The sequence below is a fragment of the Fusarium pseudograminearum genome, chromosome 2 (genome assembly GCF_000303195.2).
Source record: "Fusarium pseudograminearum CS3096 chromosome 2, whole genome shotgun sequence".
NCBI lineage: Eukaryota > Fungi > Ascomycota > Sordariomycetes > Hypocreales > Nectriaceae > Fusarium > Fusarium pseudograminearum.
Window position 1 is genome coordinate 938116 of NC_031952.1, and position 22058 is coordinate 960173.

Here is a 22058-nt window from a genome sequence, read left to right on the forward strand (position 1 = left end):
TGGGAAACTTCGGTGTGCCGTGTTGTTGACCTTGGACGCCATGACCTCGTCACAATTGGGCATCGACGAATCAGAGAACACCTAGTAAGTTACAGACATCTAAGGGATATCATCACTGTTCGTTGTCAACAAATAGCAATCATCTAAAGGTAGGCATTGTGCTATCAAGATACTTGCGGTCGAGTGTGTTGAGCTTGTACCATCACTCGGTCACCAACACATGGGGCGTGTACCTCTGTGATGTGAAATCAGCGAAAGTGCTAGGATTCGAGCCATATCTTATAGAAAGGACCAGATACAATACCCCACAGTCGGGAAGGGATGATGAGGCTATAGCATCAGGATTCGGTAAAGGAGCGGCGAGTGACTGACTTGGCAACTGGCCTTGTTGAGGAAGAAGTCATCACCAAGTTACCACAGACTTGCCATGCCACGAATTTAATGGCTATCCTATGGTTCTACCACGGCTACTTTCTCCACAGGACAGCAAGTTCGTAGCCTACTATAGATAACATGTCTTTCTTTAGACTACACTACTTAGACGGACTGGGATGAGAGTCTCGGTCAGGCGACGTCCAAGGTCAAAAAGACTCCAGGGTAATCTCATGACTCACTTATACAGGACTTGGGATATATTGTGTTCCGATGCCGGGATAGGATTCTATTTCTTGTAGTCAATCGTTCAAGTTAAAGGGAGACATAGTATAGGGTAAAGAAGCTCAAATCCAGGTTCTGGTTCAAAGACATACTCATTCATGCCTCGATGTGGTCTTGAATGAGTCTTGATCTACGTTGCACATCACTATCATAGATGAGTATATGAATGTAGACTCATTCGATCTAAGAAGAGATAATCATCATCATAGATACTCCCTCTTGAACATACTTCACGATAAGTTGAATGGCTTAAAACCCTGCTACTCCTCTATTGCTAATAACGGAAGAGCATGACAACTTCCACAACAGTCAGTACATCCATCACAAGGAGGCATCCAGGCCACTCGTCTACCTGATACTCAAATTCCAGGCATCACTGATCCAAGTCCAACTTCTCCTACGCTTTCACATGTTATCAACCACACAAAATGGCCAAGACTCATCCGCGGCGATACAAGATCCCGTGGTTCCATTCACGGTGCAATACTCACTCCTTCCATCTGACACCAACCTCGCCATCACCTCCATTCCCCTCATCGAATCATCGCACCAAAACCAACCTCTTCAAATATCTGATACCAAGTCCCACCAAGGCATGTCCATACATCGGCTCGCAAACCCGGTATCCCCTAAACCCCTGGCTTACACCTCCCTCGCCACCGTGAATCACAGATACTCTACGAAATCGTATTGGCTCGTGCAGCCGCCTTGCAGTTCACTCAGATACGCGATATCCATGGGCTCCCTCTTGCGCACTGCTGCCTATAACAAGTCCATACTCCTTGCGTAATTGATTCGATGTCCGTGTTTACGTATCGGTGTGGCGGTGCACGTAACAACTGTTCCATCTCAACCAGCAACATAATATGAGTCATTCTTTGGCCCGAACTTAGTAGTCATATTCAACAGAATGAACTACCTATCTGATAAAATCAGGGTGTACTTTTGAAGGGGTGTGATATATGCCCAATCTCAGCATTAAGAACGATAACAGGGGTTAGTAGAGAAATTAAGAACAATAGAATATGTTTAGGCAGCAAGATCTAATTACAAATAAACCCTTATCTAAAAAAGAACAGCACAGACAGAAAAAGAAAACTGCTGGTCTGTGATACAGCATCTGCTTTTACTACGTCACTAATTAAAATTGCCATCCCGGAGACGGAAAGGCGCATGTAGACGAAAAAAAACCCGATTTTCTGGGTCTTAAAAGTCGTCTCCCGGCCGCTTCAACCCCCGAAGGTGGGGAGGCATCGGTCACGCAATCAAAGTCCCAACTCCGTGGGTTGTGGCGTTGTATGCACCGCCACAGCCCCACGTGGCTAGAGACCACCACCAATTTCTCTCAGTCCTTTTCAAGGATCATGCATGATTGTTGAACAAGGGGGTGTAAAGTTTTTTTTTGAGGGAAAGTCAAAAAAATACCACACACATTAATTTTTGAGGCCAGCAGCTTTTTTTTCTATTTGACTTTCCGTACCGTCATGCTATTGTGGGACATGGACAGAAAACTTGGCAGCAGACCACTTTGTGTTTCTGCACATGTGATATTTGGCGTGTTTTTTTACTTTGAGTACAGGTGATGATCACGAACTATCACTTACACCGCCCATATTGGTCTCATACTTAATTATTTCGTGAATTATCATCTGTGGTCTAGGGTTAGCACCATGCAGCGGTATCTCATCAACTTCAGGGCTGACTGTCTGACCTTTGCAGAATGCTAACGTGCGTTCAGTTCAGCCCCATGCTCATGCCCGTTTCTCGTCAAGTTTGCCCTAATTCTGTTATTGGTTCTGGTGCAGTTCTCTTGAGTAAACAAACTGTAGAGGGGAGGGGTCTCAACTTGTGAGATGTGATGTGACGTGGGAGTGGGAAGCGGTTCTGGTTCCCGACGTGCAGACGGTCTAGTGAATCCAATTAAGCAACTTTGGGGTCTGAAATCATGACTGCGTCAACTATCATTGGCTGTGGCCCTCGACTTACAATTTGTTCTGCGGCCGGACCCGAACATTAGCATACAACCCTCGAGGTATGAACAACGCAGACAACACCATCAGAAATAAATCTCCAAAACCGCTGGGCATGAACGCATCTGAGCCTTGAACTAGAGGGGTTTTTCATCCTTACTGTCACAGTATGACTCTTCTTTTCTTCTCTTTTTTCCACGCTGCCAGGATCTGACCTCTCCTGAGTTCCCGACACGCGCGAGACGCTGATGCCGTGCTAGACTGTACATACAGTAGTCTAGTTTGCTCCATCATGATGCATCACGTTGTCGCTCCAACAGCATTGTTGCTGCTCTTCAAAATGCGACCCTCTTTGGCTCCGTACCATATGCATGCAGCTGCGTGTCTTGCCCTAATCACCTTGGATCGAGAGACACACACCATCAATTAGACGCTATCGTGCATTCTGGAAGAGATTTTCTCGTCCCGTCCAGGCCTTTGTGCGAAGAAGCAAAAAGACTTAGTTGACAAGATCGACCCTGTCAAATAGCGGAGGGCGCTATAGTGTAGCCGGCCGCTGCATTCTAGTTCCGCCATCTTTAAAACGGCGGTGTTTTGCGGTGTGCTTTGGATCGTCGCCGCTTGTTCTTATCTTGTGTTAGTTTCCACTGTTGCATCTGCATTGTCCTGTATCTGTATCTGTATGTATATGTAAATGTATGTATATATCTTTGGCATTCAAGACACTAGCCTCAACTGCACGCCATGAGACGCAGCAGCAACAGAGATACATCATCTCTCCGTAGCACACACACCCATCATTATCTGAGCTCCCTTTCAAACCGTTAACTGACAGCAGGCAGATATGGATCCGAGGGATCCTGCATACGTCACAATGCGGACAGCTCTAGGTTTTGTATGCCTTCAGCCTTGGCCAGTTGGTGACCACGTCGCGACAATGACCTAGCCAAGGGTCCGCTCCTCGAGTCCTGGTGGTGGCCTATTCGGTTCAGCGATTGCAAGCGCTGTGCTTGCAAGAGAGCGGCCCGTCTCCAAGAGGGCCCCGCGATGGTGCATCCCATCAAAGGTGCGCATCCGAGCAACATGGACCGTCTTTTTCCTAAGAGTCGGTGAGAGATACGTCAAGCCAGAAAATTTTGAACCGCCTTGCTATTGTAGGTTTGCTGTAGCGTGTCTCCAAGTCTGCAGTAGCCGTAGGCTTAGCTGTTTGGAGGGGGCCAACCGAGGGGAATCCTGGACGAGCCCTATTTTTCGATTTTATTTTTGGGGTCATTATTGCTTCAGATATGATATCGTCGCTAGAAATGGCGAATCGCGGGCAAGGGTCGACAGAAGCACCAGCCAGCCTGTCAAATCGACCCCGAGTCTAGAAGACATGACATCCACATGGCAAAAGTCCTGTTCAAAGAAAGCTCTTTGTCCTTTGTTCCAGCTTACACGCCGGGGGTCAACCTCTTCTCTCTCTATCGTGAAGCTTGATTGACGCCGGTGCACGCAGCAACGTGTCTGCTAGACCAGGCAGTGTGGTGGTGGATGCCAATCGGCATCCGTCTTTGGGGTGCATGCGGGACCGATATGACGGGGCCGCGGGTTTATTTGGACATCAATACACCAAACCAGAGGGTACACGCAGCGAGCTGCAGACACTGTCAGCGCCAGCCAGCATGAAGCGAAGGCTGCTATGAGTCACCGTCTCATCCACTTGGAGAGGCAGCCATCGTGTAAGAGAATGAGAGTCTCCGTCGGTGAACGATTGTTCACAGAGACGACCGAAAGTGCCGAGCATCGAGCGATGACTTTGCGATCCTATGGATCAGTTATTTCGGGAATAACAGCATCATAACAAACAAGGCTTTTGTTACGACTTCTTCCGCAAGAAAGAGAATATCTCGAGGAAAACCAGAAAAGAACCAGAGGAGTAAAAAATTTCACATCCGAGCTTTTTGACCGGGTTTACATCCAGGGCTGTCCAGGACTGCATGTAACAAGGATGGTGATGGGGATTGTATTCCACCCAAATGGCCGACAACAACAAGACCATCAACATGAAGGAACATGGCTCCCATACGCCGCAAGGGTGTGTGCGTCTTGATGCTGGACATGCATATCCATATCCGGCCGCAAGCTTTACCGCGCAAGTACTCCGTAGTTAATACAGATTTCCTTCTTTGAAACAGTAGTTCAAGATCCAGAAACTGATCAACCAAGACAAACGCCAGCATATTGGTGCCCAAGCTATCTGCCGTCTGCCATCTGTTGTCCTGTCGAGTTTGTTTATCCGTATCCAGAGATAAATAGTCCTAGATAATTTACCTGGACTCGGCTGTGCACCACATGCCGACAAGGAGTCACCATGAGAGACAAGGACAAGGCGCTGTGCTCGCATCCATTTTCTTATTATTAGCGTATGAAACACGGTGCCCAGCAGGATAATTGCATCGTAGCGTTGGGCCGCGATTTTATCATTACCGGCCGGGCCCAATGTAGGGGCGTGCGGGGTGTGTAGCGTAAATTGATCAAATCCGTCGACCCATTGTCTCTGGCCTTAATTTCGGGCCCATCAGTCAAGGTCAAGGTCAAGGTCAAGGTGAGGGAAGCTCAGACCGAACGCCCGGGTCTCGTCAAGGTCGCACACTGTATTGTCGCATTCTCGACCCTGATTAGGGTTGTGCTGGCATTGCGTCGTCAAGGCGCTGTCTTGGTCTTATTGCGAGGAACAGTGCTGAGTCTCAGTGGTGGGAATCCTTGTCTCGAGACACTGCACACAGACCGATTTTTCAATAATTAACATTGTGGGCGCCATCCCACCCAGACGCACACAATTCTTTTTTTCCAATGTCATGAAAAAACAATTGATCCTGATAGTATTAGCAACGAGACCAGACGACTGGGGTTGAAGCTGGGCAATGTTTGATGCAGACTCCATCCGGCTGTCGTCCGTCGTCCGCGCACCCACTGAACAAACCTCTTGAGCCTCTTGAGCCTCTGAAAGGACAGGATTTCTCCCCGCATCCCGTCCAAGACTCCATTCTCGTGTCTGGATCGCTGAAGCCGTTGTCATTGTGGGTGCCTTAGGGCAAGTCGTCGGTGCAAAGGCCGCTAAACCTCAGTGACCGAATTCTGGGACTCAGGCACGCGTTTGGACGTCGACGCATGGACCTGGTCGTGTTGGACCAAAGTCAGGGTCTCCTAGCCACGCCCGTCCAAACTTTGTGTCCCCCCTGGCAATGAGCACAAGGTCCGGCTGGTAGACACTGTTTCTGCTCTGCAGCTCCATCCTCCGGCTCCAGGAATTCTTATCCACCCCCTGCTTGCCCGTCCCAACACCAACCCTATCCATGGCGAAGTCCGGGATGATTGATCAGTATCCCCTGCCCCTGTCCTCGGGGCACAGGTAAACTTCGGTCCGGTCGTCCAAGTAGAAAGCCATTGTGTCGTAGAAATGACAGCCGGATAAAAACATCTAGGATCCTGGGAGTAGTTAGTTCAGAGCAAAGGAGGCCAGAGCGTTGACACTCGCAATCAAAGGTTGATTTCATCGGTCCGGATGCGGACACACAAGATAATCGTGTCTTGTCCTTGGTCTTGAAATCGGAATCACTAGAGACAACCCGGCATCGAAATCTCTTTTCTGCTCGACACACTTGAAGCGATTCGGGTCATGTATGTCATCGCGACTCAACGTATGCCCTTGACGGCAGGGATTTTAATGGCGAGAGAAAAGTTTTGCAAATTTTGATCCATAATGTAAGACGTTTGAAGGAGTCATCACAAAATGCCTGCAGGTCTGAGACGAGTGAGCAATCATGGATGGCATGGGCATCTGAGATAGGTCAAGTTGGTGAGTCTGTGAGACACAAACCTCAATTCCCATGGCCGCTGGTTCGCGGCGTCGTGTCCAATCAAGACAACAGATCGGCCAACAAAGAGCAGAGGCTAGGCAAGCAGGGAGCGAGGGCCTCGGCCCATCAATCAAGTCGATGGAAAGGCGATTACTAGAAGAAGCACGGCTCCCTTGTTCGTCGCCACATTTCGGAAGAAGATCTGGAAATGGGAGGCCGTCAAGGGCGGATATGACTGACATGAAGGGGCAATTTGCCATTAACAATGCAGTCACTTAAAGGGCGGCGCGACCGAGCGTCTGCCATTCTCATGTCTAAAAGACCGGCCAAGTTAGCGCGCGATAGCTCGAGACAAATAGGCTCGACTGAAGATGCGGAATTGGAATTTGGCGAGGGTTGTAATTGAAAATGGAAGAATGGAACAAAGCTGCGGCTCACAGGACGCTTGTCCGTCTCTGGGAAGAAGGAGCTCCGTGAGTGTGTTTACATCACCTTTAGTTTAGTGCCGCCGCAGTTGCAGGCCGATGGGCACTGGAAACGACCCTATTCGTGAGTGGTGTCCAGTGCAGGGTTTGACATCTGTCGCCTCCGCTTCCGCGCTTCAACCATCCAGTCCCAGTACCGAACCGAATGCACGATCTGTCATGTCAGTCTCCATATCCATCTTTGTTTGGCCCCCGCCGTTCCGTGCGGAGAAGCTGTCGAGAGCCGGCCGATCCACTGGTTCATCGGTCAAGTCAAGTCGCGTGGCATGGCATCACGGCTTGTCGATGCAACAAATGGCTGTCTAAACATCGCTGTCGCGTTGATGTAAGGGTGTTTCTGGAGATGCTTGCTCCTGCAAGGGATGTCGTCCCGCCCAGCCTCTTTTTTCTGTCGCTTCTCTCGACCACGTTCTTTCGCTTCGTCGGCCTTGCGGAAGTGACATTCTAGGACTCTGGAATCAATACCAACGACAGGGTTGTAACACTCAATCATTTCTCAAAGAGGAAAGTTGACAAGAAGGACGAAAAAGATCCTCCGCTGGGACCCGTATTCGTAAGCCTGGGGGACCTCATCACATGCATCTGGCTCCAGATGGACACCCTCGAATTAACGAGTGCATTTACCGATTGGCAGTGACCGAGTTCACGGCGTTTATTGCGCGGCGTGATGTGATGCGGAGAAGTTGCAGCGATATTCTCGTCTGGCAGTGGACGAGAGCACCTGTCACAAGGGAAAGGATATGCATGAGAGAGCACTTGGGGAATCGGGGAAGATGGAAGGTGGGATAAAAATGCACGACACTATTGCTCCTGCCTGCTACTGCTGCTGCGCTGCTGCTGCTGATGTATGCGAACCTCAACCACCCAATGACATCGTCATGACCCATAAACATAAACGTCAGCAACTTTGAGCGTGTGATGATAAATTTAATGGTGTGTAGAGCCTCAGGCTGATTGATAAAACCCGACAACGTTTCCTGATTTTTGCATCAATCTCGTCCCGACAACCATTAAGTTCAAATTAATTACTGCGGCGGCACAGCTCTTGCTTACTTGCGGAGTTTCATCATCTCTCCGCCACCGTGACAGTTACTCTGAACGAGAATTACTGTTACCTAACGGCGTGCCACTCGATATAATTCAAGACTGGGCAACCCATCACGAGATCTAACTTCCAAGGCCTCAAGGCTCGCAACTCTATTATTTGTCTTGCATGACCTTGATTCGCGATCTCCCATTCCAGGCTACAGCCTTGTTGACATTTATCAAAACTTCAAAAGCCCTGGCAACCAGTGGATTTCTCACTCGCAAGACAAGGTCCAGCCATACAACAACAAGCCTGACTCGGCTACACAGGGTAACGACTCCAGGTGGTAGCCTACCGGTAGCCTTTGCCAGCCTCGCGTCGCACTTGTGTGCCCGTCAAGAAAGTGGTAACTGATAGTGTTTGCATGGGTTCGGAACCAAGCAAACGGTGCCCCAACAAGTCGATAACTTTCTGGGATCCTTGCCATCGTTTGGCCGCTCGGTTGCGTCAGCTTCGTATTCCCGTATCTTAACAGTCCTACCAGCACTCTACGCTACACTAATCTAATCTAATATCATACATCAGAAAAAGTGCCCGTCCAGGGGGTGTAACGGTCTACTGAGCGCCCTGGCCTTTTGAATCACACCGAGCTGGCCCTGTCGCCTGTCCCCTGTTGGTCCGTTGCCGCCAGCGCGCCTAGAAGCTCGAGGAGAAGAAAAATTTTCACCGGAACAGAATCGCGGGCATCCGGGTACGCAAGACGTTGGGAATTTTTGGATTTTGGATCCAGGCCGTCAATCTCGCTTACTGCCCGCCGGTAAATTCGACTGGCATTCTAGTGGAGTACTTCTCTTTTTGGAAGACCTGGCGAGTCCTGCAATCGAATTTTTGGAACAGGGGGAATTGAGAGAGGTGTGCGCTTTGCGAGAGACATTGGGTCGAAGAAGCAACATTCTCACAAAAGCCCAGCAATCAAACACCGCCTTTATTACGAAAACCCTGTACTGTATGTGGTAAGTGGTTTTTTTTTCTCTCTCACAAAACTATTGTTGTGTGTATTTGCTTCTTTCTGTTGGATCAGTTCAGTTTGCAGACTTTTCTCTCCTCATCCTGGTATGACTCTTCTCCTTGCATTCAGTGACTGGTTCCCGTGTTACAAGAGAGCAAGGAGATATACCAAAAAAGAAAAGAAAAGAGGCTCACAAGAAAGGGGAAGTCTGAATTGTGTGCGTTGTGTGTGTGTGTGCGCACTATCCCTGGTGTCCTGTCTTGTTGTTGAGAGACAAAGAAGCAGTGCGCCACTATGCACACCCCCATGGATATTGTGAGCTGAATTGGATGGAAAAGCAATCAATCAAAACACCTTGTCCTATTTTTCATGCTATTTTCCCAGTCTCCTTTTCACATGAAAACGGCTGCCTCTTTTTTTTTAATATCGAACCTAACCTATGGCTGTCGTTATTTCTGTTGCCCCTTTCATTGCAAAGAGTTCGCCTCTTGATATCTTGGGATCTGAAAGCTGACTTGTGACCAAGGTTGAGTCATAATTACGCGTGAGTGCTCGAGTTTGATTCATTTGATCAAACCCAACAAGAGAGGAATTGGGTTTCTGGCTCCTGTAGCAGCGGTAGGGCGTTTATCAAACCACTGCTACCTGACAGGTAAAATAAAAAAAGCTTGGCCTGCAGCGTCCACGCCCGCGCCCGCGCCGTACTGCAGTGCAGTCTACACTTTACAGCGGTGTCCTGGACAGACTGCGTCACCGTTTCTGCTCATTTCGCCAAACGAATCTGATTCTGATGTGAGGCCAGTGCGCCGCACGTTGACTTTGCTGGTTGGAGAGAAATTGAGCCACCAGCGCACAGTCCGGAATTTTAACTGCCCTTACACCCTGATCCTGATTATCAATAACTTACTGCTGCTGCAGCATCTGCCTGCACCGCAGACACGGCGCAATACAAGACCGCAATAAGAACACTGCCCGCCTCTCTGAGTCATATTCCAGTTGATTCCAGGAGTCACTACGAGAATCTGTCAATATATTCCCACGATAAGAAATTCTTCCAGCAATTAAAGCAAAGATTACGAATATTCTAAATAAAAATAATCAACACTCAGCAAACCGCAGCACTGCATTGCGCTGCACTACATCAGACTTCAGCCACTGCAAGAAAACGACAAAAGGGAGGGACGAGTCCAAAGTGCAATTGCAAAGCCTGCATCGGCCAGGCTCCCCTGTCTCTCACTGAGTGACTCTTGCACACCCTCACGAGCCTGCGGCCTCTGCTCTGGGCTTCCACCCCCTGCCCCTAATAAACCTACTTGTGTACCCCCCCTTGTCCTTGTCTTGCGCCCCTCCTCCCACTAGCGTGTTCCCCTGTCATCACCCGCTAAAGGCAGGTTTGGTTTGGGAGTTGACCGTGCGGTGCCCACAGGAAAGACGCACACAAATCTCTCGCTGGGCCCGACATCAGTATATATCTAGCCCACCACCCACTCAACCCTCCTTTCCTCTCTTTTACACGTATCTTGGCAATTGCCAATCACAAAGTCCCCCCAAAAGAGTTCATCAACGCTTTATCAGCACGTCGTTCATCGACGTCATCGCTCATTTGTTCCTAATCACCACTCTTACTGCTGGATCTCACCAGCATCTTCTCGCCACTACTACCGGGTTCCACGGGATCTGGTGCCTATTCCTCCAAAGTTGAGGAGAGATATAATACCCATTGGTCATGTTCGCCGTCGCAAAAGAATCTTCTAACCTCTTTTCTTCCGACTACATACCGAGGTGACGGGCTTAAAATCCATCACCTTTCCTTGGGCGTCTCTTCCCCGGCGCATCTTGATTGTCCACTCTGCTTGCATGCAGTTTAGACTTTTCTGACAGCCACTCAACTTACTCATTAGAAAAATACCTACAAAAACACACTCGAACAACTAAACGACGAATCCGTGAGCGAAAACACAACCCAACAACTGCGGGTGCTCGGGAGGAGAGCAGTTGTTTGAAAGCCTGGAAACAGTGGATGTCAGCTGGACATCTTTTCACAATATCATGAGTTACCACTCTCCACGAACTCCTGGATCGACCCCGATCCACGACTACGACACTTACTCGAGGATGTCGTCCGCAACACCAACCCCCTCACCGAGGCCGACCTGGGCAGACTCAACTCCCAGACGGCCAGCGACGCGAGTGGCCCATTCACGATTCAACAGCTACTCTCAGGCTAGCGATTTCAGCCCACGTCCTCCAAAGGACTCGCCTCGCTACAACAGCAACGGGCAATATAGCACGGCAGATGTGAGTCACAAAACTTCTTCGTCGCGCAGGCCTTCCGAGTCTTCTCCGCGCTCCAAGCCCGGCCGCCGATTCTCTTTTACCTATGTCCGGGCTTCCACTCCTTACGGAGAATCCGACGAGGACGAGATCATCGAGGCGCTGGGACATACATATGTGCTTCCCGCACAGTCCCGCTCCAAGAACCATCATCACCGCAGATCCGCTTTCCTACCTCGAGACTTTGATGATGACCGAGGACGGTACACTAATTACGACGACTACCTGCAGGGTGCTACCGTCGGCTACGATGAAGTTTACACACGAGAACAGGCCGCTTCCGTGTTCCAGTCGCCTCAGTCCCGACCCCCTACCAGCTTCGGCCACAACCGTCGCTCCTCCACCGTCGTCCCCCCCTCTCGCCCCCAGACCGTTCGGCCCGGCAGCTCGTCCCACCGCAGCACAACCACCAAGCCGGTCTCCACCCCCTCCACTCCCAAGGCCACCGAAGCCGATGCTCGCAAGCACCGCATCCCCACCGGATACTCACTCAAGAACTGGGACCCTGCCGAGGAACCTATCCTACTCCTCGGTAGTGTCTTTGACGCCAACAGTCTGGGCAAGTGGATCTATGACTGGACCGTCTACCACCAAGGTCCTGCCACTCCCATCTCTGACATGGCCGGCGAGATGTGGCTTCTTCTTATCCAGCTCGCCGGTAAGGTGAAGAGAGCTGAAGAGACTGTCGGCCGCGTCCGCGTACCCGATAACCGTGACCTCGTTGAGGAGTTCATCGAGGCCGGTGAGCGTCTCACTGAGAAGCTCCGCTCTCTCCTCAAGGCCTGTGAAGCTCCCATGCTCAAGGCCGCCAAGCGCAAGCAAGCTGGCCTCGGCAAGAATGCCGGTGTCGAGTTTGTCGAGACCCTCTTCGGTCGTGACCGTGAGCTCGACAAGACAGAAAAGTTTATGCAAAACGTGAGGCTCTTCAACCTTCGCTTTGACGCCAACTGTGAGGAGATTCTCCGCAACCCTACCAAATAAGCGGACCACACTACTTTCCAGGATGATCCAGGACCATGATGCCCATGTTTCTGCTTTTTACCTGGACCACTACTACTTACTATCACCTATACCCATGGACTCCTATGACACCGGCCAGTGATATTTACCAAAGCTCGCCGGACTGGACCATACCATACCCGTTGTATACTACCACTTTCGCTGGAATCCCATGGATGCGCACACCACTTGGATTTCTCATTTTCTTTTTTCACGACTATGTCCATCTCGCCCCAGGAAAGCGATTTCTTTTTATTGACTTGGCAATTATTATCAAAGACACCAAGAATCAAGGGGCGACCTGTACCACCAGCAATGCAACACGCGCGCGCACAGAGGGAGTGGATCGATATCAAGGGGACTTCTTTTTCTTCCAATTCGAGATACCCAATGTTTATTTCCATTTGGAATGACGCGAGCAAGCGAGCCAGAGCTATACGCGAGAAGAAGGATAGCAACGAACGAGGCAGGATCGACAGGACGGCGATTATTATTTGTTTGACACTTATTCTTTTTAACTTTTTTCTTTGTTTTCTCTTTCGATTGGGATCAGCGCGTTTGGATAACAAAAAGTGATTCGCACTTAGAACGGACAGTTTTACTACACGGTAATTTGGAGGATCTAACGTCTTTTACGTTCCTCATTGATGGATTTTTGGGAAGCAATGCCACTCATGCATTTAGATTTGTATGAGGACGGAAGGAGTTGGGAGCCAAGGATGGCTGGGCTATTGATTATACCATATCACTTTCAAGTTGGATATTATTGGATCGGTTTATTTTAATTATTGAGCAAAAAAATCGCAAACTATACACTATATGTTCTGATGCATGTGAAGTCATTGTATGTGTGTATGCTTGTATATGTATTGATTGACTGACCATCTCAGTTGACTATGTCTCGTGATTCCAAAATACCTGATGATATTCGTAACTTGTTCCTGTTTTAACCAAAAACCCCGCGAAACGACTGAGAGGGGTAATACTAAAACAAGATGGCTTGGCCTGTTTGTTTTGAGGCACATTACTTTCATGTACATGCATGGATTAGAGTTTAGTGAGGTCATGTCATGAACAGGTTAGCCAACACCAAAAAGAACCCCTGGTCGAACCGTGCGTCATGTCTCTTTTCTCCTCTCCTCGTTTAATGTTTCTGGCGAGGGGGAAAAATGATGTAAATCTTTTGAGGAATTGAATTGTGATAAGCCAGGATTGTTTCAGGTTCATGGGAGGCTTGGAACTCACACGACTCGTGTAAGCAGGGTTACGGAGTAGTTAGCAAAGGAATGTAACAGCAGCGCATGGACATTAACGTTGACCGGTGAGTCCTCAAGGTTTGGAATGCAAATGTATTGTGAAACAAAACGGATTGCTTGTGTGTAGGTTTCGCCGATGCATGGGGAAAAGCCACTTACTGAAGCGTTATGCAGTAGTCGTATTTATCTTTTCTTCATTCAACTCAACTTGTTTTTTACTAACTGTCTACTACTGTGATGGTGGCTTGCGTGCTGCTGTAGTTAGTTAGTTCTTCCAGGATGATTGCTGATGGAGGTGTGGGTGCAGCGAAGCGGCTACAAGGCCAATCGGTAAAAGTGTCATGGTTCAAGCTCGGTCTGCTGTGTTGTGTGCTCCCTTTTGCTCTTTAGGTGTTCCCACGTGTACAGAAGAGGAGGGGAGGAGGGGGCCAGATTTGATATGCTGCATCTTGCATCATATACGTAGTTCATGTGATATCATATCATGACAAAGTCAGGGTCTCGTAGCGATTAGGGTAGTATTTTTTGTAGCTAGTTGTTCCTCTCTAAACGAACTGATTATCTCTCTCTCTGTTCCTTGTCTGGGCTTACAGTAGAGTTGTATGTAATACTACCACCAACCACCAGACTTGATCCTTTGGATTTATCCCGGACCAAACCTTGACACCCACTTCCCTTTACCGATTTTGGTCAAATGTGACAGAATTGCTTTTCTTACCGGCAAACCTCCCGTGCGGCGTCTAACTCACGGCGACGCCCGTCATAATGAATGGGGGGGGGGACAGTGTCACAATGCATTCAGCCGTTCTCTATACACCCCGGAATTATCAAGGGGGATAGATTACATGTTACTCAATGGTAACGGATGACAGCCGTGTAACCCTCACTGCTGGATTCATACCCAAGCTGCGAGGCTCAGTGCAGATGCAGCTGGTTTTAATTAGATTGCTCTGTCAGATTTTATATGAAAATGTGTACAGCGTCAGCATGCATACAAGGCTGAGTGACAGTATTTTAATTATAGCGATTACCATATTAATTGAGGTATCTCGGTTTCACAGGTAAATCTGGACAGGTTATTAATTAATTAATTAATGTACCACCAAGAGCTGAAATCGCAAGTGTCACAAACGTTGCACTCGTCTGATCTGTTTGTTACCCGCAATACACGAAATCTATTTCATCCAGTCTCGCAGTGTACACCCTGTGACACCTTGACACGTTGAACGGGTCTTGTATCATTCGAGCTACACCGTAACCTGCCCCAGATCTGATAAACTGTCTGGACTAGTTGTTCCTCTCAGCCTTGTAACGCTAGATCCGGGGTCACGAGCAGTCTAGATCTACTAGATCAGCCGAGCTACAACGTCCAATGAGTTTACACTCCGACGTTGCAGCACAAGAGGCTCCGTTTGGTCTTCGGCTAGGTGAATCGCATAGATGCCCTCTTTCGTCGCGGGCTCTATATCACGCTCTTGCGAATCGCCGATGAATACCATGTCGTGCGGCTGAACGTTGAGATGTTCTAGGACTTTACCAAAGAGCCCCGAGATCTTGGCTACACCAAAGTAATTCGTGGTAGCGAGAAAGTCAATGTACTGCTCGATACCCAGATCTCGAACTGCCCGCTCCTGAGCATCCTGTGGACCCTCAGTGATGACGGCAATCTTCCGACCAGATCTTTTGATCGCTTGGAGAAGAGAAGTGGCTCCTGGTTTGCGGGTGAGTTTATCCACGAGAACACGTTCGTAGGTGTTCAGTAATTCGTCAATGCACACGTCGTCGTGGTCCAATCCGAAATGGCTCAACGTGGCAGTAAAGCGGGCTCGACGATAATCGTGGGAAGTCTTGCCGTCGGTGAAAGCCTCGGCTGTACCTTGCTTGAGGATGATTGCGTATCGGTCTTGAAGATCTCGGAGTGTTGGTTGGTATTTGTTGGCGATGTGGTTCAGGCAGTGTGTTGTTGCTGCGCGACTTGCTTTGCGGAACTCGTGTAGGGTGTCGTCTAGGTCGAAGCCGAACCAGCTCTTGGATTGCAGGATACTGCGTAATTGCTCCGAGTCTGGATCCATTGCGTGTGTTGTTTTGTCAGGTGTGGTTTTAGATGAGGGTGTTGAGTTTCGAATCCAAGAGGTGGATGTAAAGGCGTGATGCGCAGGATGGGGGTCATCCACTTAGATGGTCGATCATACGGTTGATCTTGATAACTCGGTGAGTCTATCTCACATCCGATGGCTTCATCGTCAAGACTTGATTAGGTAAATCTGAGCAGTAAGGTTAGTGACATTAAAGTGATTGGAAGTGCCTTCCGGATTTACATCTTGATACTGAGCCCAATGTCAACCGCTCGTTATTGTAGACCGGCAATTGGCTGGATACGAAACGCAAGCCGGCTATTACATGATTTTAGACCTATAACCTACTGCTATTTTCAGCTAAAGCTATCGTGAAAAGACATAAACAGGGCAAGAGGAGGATTTGTCTTGCTTATGCCGACCTTGTAATTGACAAACTGTTACTCTCGGGTAGGTCAGTTTCCAAACCAGTTCTAAGCCTCGGTAATAATCTGGCTTTTGTCATTCGAGTCTGTACTGGGCAGGATTTCTATAGACTTATCCTAATTGGTGACAATACTTATCTCTTACAAAAGTTCCTTCAACTCCAAAGCCTGCGTATGCTCAACGCGTATCCAAGTCGTAAGCTTAGGATTACGCTTGTTAGTTGTAGACTCATCAGTCTCAGGGTGTAAAAATAAGTAGTCTAAGAGGTCTAGTCTAAATAGCATAAACTGACCTACTGATTTCGTCTCTTATGCTTCTGATATCCTACAGACTTACCCATCTTGTTTCGCTCGGTACATTGTTAGCCCATCTGACAGCGGATCAATTACCTAGTCAAGACTATTCGCCTTTGATGGTATCATCGCCTTAAATAGTATAATAGGGCAATTGCGCCGCTCGACCTTGTTGCTCGACATGTCAGCAACATCATGACTTCAACTTGCCTCAACGACGGCTCCTGGGGACCTGGCGTCCAAGGGTGTCGAGGCGACTTTGACTTTACGCAGAAATTCGAGCGTATATTTCTATCTATCATACCGACTTCTGTGTTTATTGCTTCGGCGATTGCGCGAGTGGCTGTTTTGGCGCAGAGGGAGAGGATTGTCAATGGCGTGCTTTTGCAGTCGGTCAAACTTGTGAGTGTTTCTTCCCAAAGATGCTAGAAAAGCTGGCCTGGAAGCATAAGAGACGAAAGAGTTTATGCTACTTAGACTATGCTTCTTAGGCTCTTTATTTTTGTCTCCTAAAGCGTGGTCAGCGATTCTGTTAGTACGGCACAATAACTAATTCTCAAAAGGCCTTTCTCGTCGTATATACGGCTACACAGCTTGGCCTCTTAATTCTCATCGTAACTGGGACTGCGGGTATAGTTCACGACCTCTCTCTTGCGGGATCATGCCTCGCATTCGTCGCATCTCTCTTAGCATGTGCGCTATCATATAAAGAGCACTCATGCGATAGAAGACCATCGACTTTACTCAACATCTACGTTTTGCTTACACTTTTGTTCGACATTGTGCAAACTCGCACATCATGGCTTCTCGTCAGTGGATCATCGCAACAGGCACGTCTGTTCACGGCTTCCGTCGTAGTCAAGGCCGTCATCCTCTGTCTCGAAACAATCCCCAAAACGAGATGGATTCATTGGGTTGCAGAGGAGCATAGCCCCGAGGAATCGAGCGGGGTGTTCAGCGTTGGGGTGTTTGCGTGGCTGAACCAGCTCTTCGTTAGAGGCTATCGAGGGGTTTTGAAGATTGATGATTTATACCCCCTTGACGAGAGCATGGCCTCGAATATGCTGCAAAAGCGATTTGCAAGGCACCTCCGGATTCACCAATACAACCAAGAGCCCAAGTCAGGTCTGTTGAGGGACCTGACTAGAACGCTCATCGGTCCGATCCTCCTCCCTATTGCTCCCCGCGTCGCCCTCATTGCCTTTCAATTCTGTCAACCGTTCTTCATTGACTCTACGTTGAACTATCTTCAAGCCCCAGAGACCCCCAACTCGAAAAGTGTCAGCTATGGTTTGATCGGCGCCGCGTTTCTCATTTACGCCGGAATAGCAGTCTCCTCAGCCTTTTACGGTTATTACATGGAGAGGGCCACTTATATGATTCGAGGCTGTCTGGTTGCTGCTATATACGAAAAGACCACGCAAATGAAGATCACAGCTGCCGATGACTCAGCTGCATTGACTCTTATGAGCTCAGATGTTGAAAGGATTCTTAGGGGTGCGAAGGCCGCCCATGACCTCTGGGGAAACCCTATAGAGGTGGCTATTGGGTGCTGGCTTCTCTACGGAAAGCTCGGCGCAGCATTTATCTCTCCTCTTGTCGTCATTTTAGTTTGTGCCTTGTTGCTCTCGTGGTTAATCACGTTAGTAGGCAAGAGGCAGAGCGAATGGATGAACAGGATCCAAAACAGAGTCGGCTTGACTTCGAATGCGATTTCGCAGATGAAGCTGTACAAGATCTCAGGCATCACCGGCCCTGTGGCGGATCTTATTCAGAGTCTTCGTGTAGGAGAGATCAAGGTTGGAAACAGCTTCCGCTGGCTGTTGATTTTGGCTGCGATATTGGGCTTTACACCTGTTGCTATTTCACCTCCGGTTACTTTCGCTTTCACCTCGCGAGAGCTGAATATCAACACGCTCTTCACCTCGTTGTCGTATATCCTTCTCTTCACAACGCCTGTTGTGGCTCTCTTTCAGAGTCTGCCTGGTATCTTTGCTGCTTTGACCTGTATGGCTCGAGTGCAGAGATTCCTTGCAGCGAACCCTCGCAACGACTTTCGAGAACATCAATCTGACCTGGTGTCCGAGAAGAGCTCTCCAGATGATGCTTCGGAAGTTGCTTTCTCTATTGAGACTGGATGCTTCGGATGGGGAGGCGAGAAGATGACCTTGAGAGACATCAATGTTTCTATCCCTGCCCATAAACTCACCATTGTAGTTGGTGAAGTTGCTTCAGGAAAGACAACCTTTTGTCAAGCTCTTCTCGGTGAATTACCTGTATCTTCAGGTACGATCAGGACCTTGATCCCGTCCCACCGCATTGCGTATTGCGACCAGTCTGTCTTTCTCTACAACGGAACGTTTCGACAAAACATCATCGGCCACTGCGCCTTTGACCAGGCAAAATACGACGAGATCATAGAAGCAACTATGCTTTCTCAAGATGTCGCGCTATTACCGCAGGGCCACGATGCAAATATTGGGAGCAACGGTATCATGCTTTCCGGTGGCCAGAAGCAACGTCTTAGTGTGGCACGGGCACTCTACTCTGAGGCGAATTTGATGATCTTTGATGACATACTCAGCGGGTTGGATTTGGGCACTGAATCTGAATTGTTCCGTCGCGTATTTGAGGGTATAACTCGTCGGAGGAATGTCACCGTCATTATTTGTACTCACTCGGTGCGTCACTTGCCGCTGGCAGATCATATCATTGCTCTTGGTAACGGCACTGTGATCGAGCAAGGGGATTTCGCAGAGTTGATGCGAAACAACAAGTACGTCCACAGTCTTGGTGTCAAGCACAGAGATACAGATTCCTCCTCGGAGAATGAAAAGTCAGAACCAACAGTCCCTGCTCCCGCTGTCCGGACCGTGTCGTCCTCCGCAGTGGAGGCAGCAGAGGACAAAGCAAGGCAGCAAGGGGATTTCAGTATTTATAAGCATTACTTCCAAAGCGTTGGCACATGGGCAGTCGTCGGTGTTGCACTATCAGGAATGCTAGCCGGTGCTTGCCAGAGTCTTTCCGGCGTGTGGATGAAGTTCTGGGCCGAGGACGCCTTTGACAAATCCTTCACCTTTTACGTTGGCATCTTCGCTTTCCTGCGATCAGGCTTTGTCGTATTTTTATTCTTCAACGGTGTCATTACTTTGATAGGAATGACTGCCTCTGCAGGAACTGAACTTCATCAGCGAGCTATCCTTACTGTCATCTCTGCACCATTGAGGTTCTTCACGACGACTGACACTGGCGTGGTGACGAACCTCTTCTCTCAGGACATGACCATCCTCGACAGTGAATTACCACTGGCACTTTGTAACTTCACTTTGGATATATCAATTACTATAGGATCGGCGTTTGTGGTGGCATCTGCTTCTCCGTACCTCGCCGTCGGATATCCTTTCCTGGCCGGAATACTCTATTTTATCCAGATGTTCTATCTTCGTACGTCAAGGCAGCTTCGACTGCTTGATCTCGAGGCAAAGAGTCCCTTATAGTAAGTGCTCTAGGTCGTTTTCGTTACACACTTCTGACTGACTTTATAGCTCGCATTTTAGCGATACTATGAGAGGCATCGCAACCATCAGAGCTTTTGGATGGCAACAGAACGACATAGTATACAACAACCAACTCCTCGATACATCTCAACGCCCTGCGTATCTGCTAGCCATGATTCAACAGTGGTTGGCTTCATCACTGCGTCTCATCGTCACCGGCATCGCTGTTATCCTCGTCGCATTGGCAACCCAGCTTCGAACCAACGCGGGTTTGACAGGTGCTAGTCTAATCTCTCTCTTGACATTCAGTGAGATCATGTCCGATGTCATCAAAAGCTACACATCTCTGGAGACGTCCCTCGGCGCTGTCAGTCGTTTGAGGTCTTTCAGCGAGACCGTAGCGACAGAGAATATGCCTGGAGAAGATATCGAGCCACCCGAGACTTGGCCTCAAAATGGACATGTTCAGATTGGCAAAGTGTCCGCTTCTTACGACGTTGACCAGGACGAAGCTGAGCTCAATCTTGTACTGCGAGACCTCGAGCTAGATATCCTTCCAGGACAAAAGGTTGCGATTTGCGGCCGTACGGGAAGTGGAAAGTCTACCTTGATACTGCTCCTCCTGCGACTCCTGGATCCTTTGTCATCGTGTTCTACCAACATGAAGATCGACGACGTAAACTTGCATGAGATTGACCGCGCCTCTCTACGCAAGCGCATCATCTGTATTCCTCAAGAGGCAGTCTTTTTACCAGACGGAAGCTCCATCAAAGCAAACATCGACCCTTACAACGCAGCTACCGACGCCGAGTGCTTCAGTGTCCTCAACACAGTCCGTCTAACTAACTTTGTCCACGACAAGGGCAGTTTAAACGCGGGCATGAGCGCCGAAGATCTAAGTGCTGGACAAAAACAACTTTTTAGTCTCGGCCGGGCAATTCTACGTCGTCGAGTTCGCGATCGGGGTGAGAAGAAACAGGGCGGGCTGCTTCTGCTTGATGAGGTGAGCAGTAGCGTGGACAGAGCCACCGATAGGGCAATGCAGGAAATCATAAGAGATGAGTTTGAGAGCTATACTATTGTCATGGTTTCGCATCGGCTGGAGATGGTTATGAAGTACTTTGATAGAGTTGTTGTGCTTGACAAGGGGAGTGTTGTGGAAGATGGTGGGCCGAGGGAGCTTGTTGAGATGGAGGGGAGTAGGTTTGGAGAGCTTTGGGGTATTGAGAATGATGGCAAGTCTGAGTAGTCTATAGTTTAAAGTAGAAGCTCATTATGACAGTTTGTTTTATGGATTGGATGTTCAGTCTATAAGTCTAGCCATACAAGTCAACCTCAGGGTATCAGAAAAATTAGCCGCTGGAAGCATAAGAGACGAAATTATTAGGTCAGCTTATGCCACTTAGACCATACTCTTTAGGCTATTTATTTTTCTACACTACGATGTAGGAAGTTATCGTTTCTGCTACCCACTGTCTGGAGTCTACGTGATGATCAGTGTCATGACTTGTCATCCCCATCACCATCAACTCATACAAGTCAACTATAAACACGAAACCACACCGTATAACGCTCAGACATTCAAAATGTCTTGGATTGATTATCAGATCAGATTGGTTAACGTTATTGCCCATGTCAAGTGCGGAATTTGTCACAGCAACTCAACTATCTCCCCTCCAATCCACTCACTATCCATTCGGCCGACGGACGGACAAGAGAGGCAGACTTTTAGCGGAGACCGTCTAAGAACGTCTATAACCGATTCAGTAAGGTTTAGCTGAAACGCCACAATAGGGGTGAACCCCTGATCCTGGCTTTTGGCTTATCAGACAAGGGTCATGGTCTTTACGGGATTGCGCCTAAATTTGCCATAAAGTAACAAAGATCGTCGCAAATTGTTCTGGAAACGTGAAAGTCGGTGGTGTCCATCCGAGGCTTATTTGCTCGCCGAACGCCAAAAAGAGAAAACAATGTGTCACGCCGAAGCGAGTCTCGCGGTGACAGAATCTGTGCAACTTATATTTTCTGGTGAACCCTTCCGGAATGGGAGGGGATGAGTATGAGTCGAAATGATGTCTAACTGATACTTGGAATAAACCATGGGGGAAAAGTAAAGCTTTGAACCAATATTCGGACTTAACAGAGTTGCATCCGTAAAATAATGGCGAAGTTCAACCGTTGGGGCTGT

General features: G+C 48.7%; 5 protein-coding genes across 5 annotated transcripts, besides 2 other annotated features; 4 read left to right on the forward strand and 1 right to left on the reverse strand.

Moving 5' to 3' along the window:
* Window positions 1-40: 40 nt before the first annotated feature.
* FPSE_09503 (uncharacterized protein) lies at window positions 41-1447 on the forward strand (the record flags this gene model as incomplete). The annotated part of the gene is made up of 4 exons (XM_009262620.1): window positions 41-84; window positions 137-149; window positions 542-597; window positions 967-1447. The coding sequence occupies 4 exons, from the start codon at window positions 41-43 to the stop codon at window positions 1445-1447; spliced, it is 594 nt and encodes a 197-aa protein (XP_009260895.1).
* A 1847-nt stretch (window positions 1448-3294) lies between these two features.
* Window positions 3295-3335: a microsatellite.
* A 4410-nt stretch (window positions 3336-7745) lies between these two features.
* On the forward strand, window positions 7746-8331 carry FPSE_09502 (uncharacterized protein; the record flags this gene model as incomplete). Its single annotated transcript, XM_009262619.1, has 2 exons — window positions 7746-7799; window positions 8134-8331. 2 exons carry the CDS (start codon window positions 7746-7748, stop codon window positions 8329-8331), a joined length of 252 nt encoding a protein of 83 aa, XP_009260894.1.
* Window positions 7769-7797: a microsatellite.
* Window positions 8332-11039: 2708 nt separating the features above from the next.
* FPSE_09501 (uncharacterized protein) lies at window positions 11040-12305 on the forward strand (the record flags this gene model as incomplete). The annotated part of the gene is made up of 1 exon (XM_009262618.1): window positions 11040-12305. The coding sequence occupies one exon, from the start codon at window positions 11040-11042 to the stop codon at window positions 12303-12305; it is 1266 nt and encodes a 421-aa protein (XP_009260893.1).
* Window positions 12306-14925: 2620 nt separating this feature from the next.
* On the reverse strand, window positions 14926-15651 carry FPSE_09500 (uncharacterized protein; the record flags this gene model as incomplete). The annotated part of the gene is made up of 1 exon (XM_009262617.1): window positions 14926-15651. One exon carries the CDS (start codon window positions 15649-15651, stop codon window positions 14926-14928), a length of 726 nt encoding a protein of 241 aa, XP_009260892.1.
* A 917-nt stretch (window positions 15652-16568) lies between these two features.
* Window positions 16569-21119, forward strand: ABC2 (the record flags this gene model as incomplete). Its single annotated transcript, XM_009262616.1, has 3 exons — window positions 16569-16775; window positions 16937-19869; window positions 19919-21119. The coding sequence occupies 3 exons, from the start codon at window positions 16569-16571 to the stop codon at window positions 21117-21119; spliced, it is 4341 nt and encodes a 1446-aa protein (XP_009260891.1).
* Window positions 21120-22058: the final 939 nt, after the last annotated feature.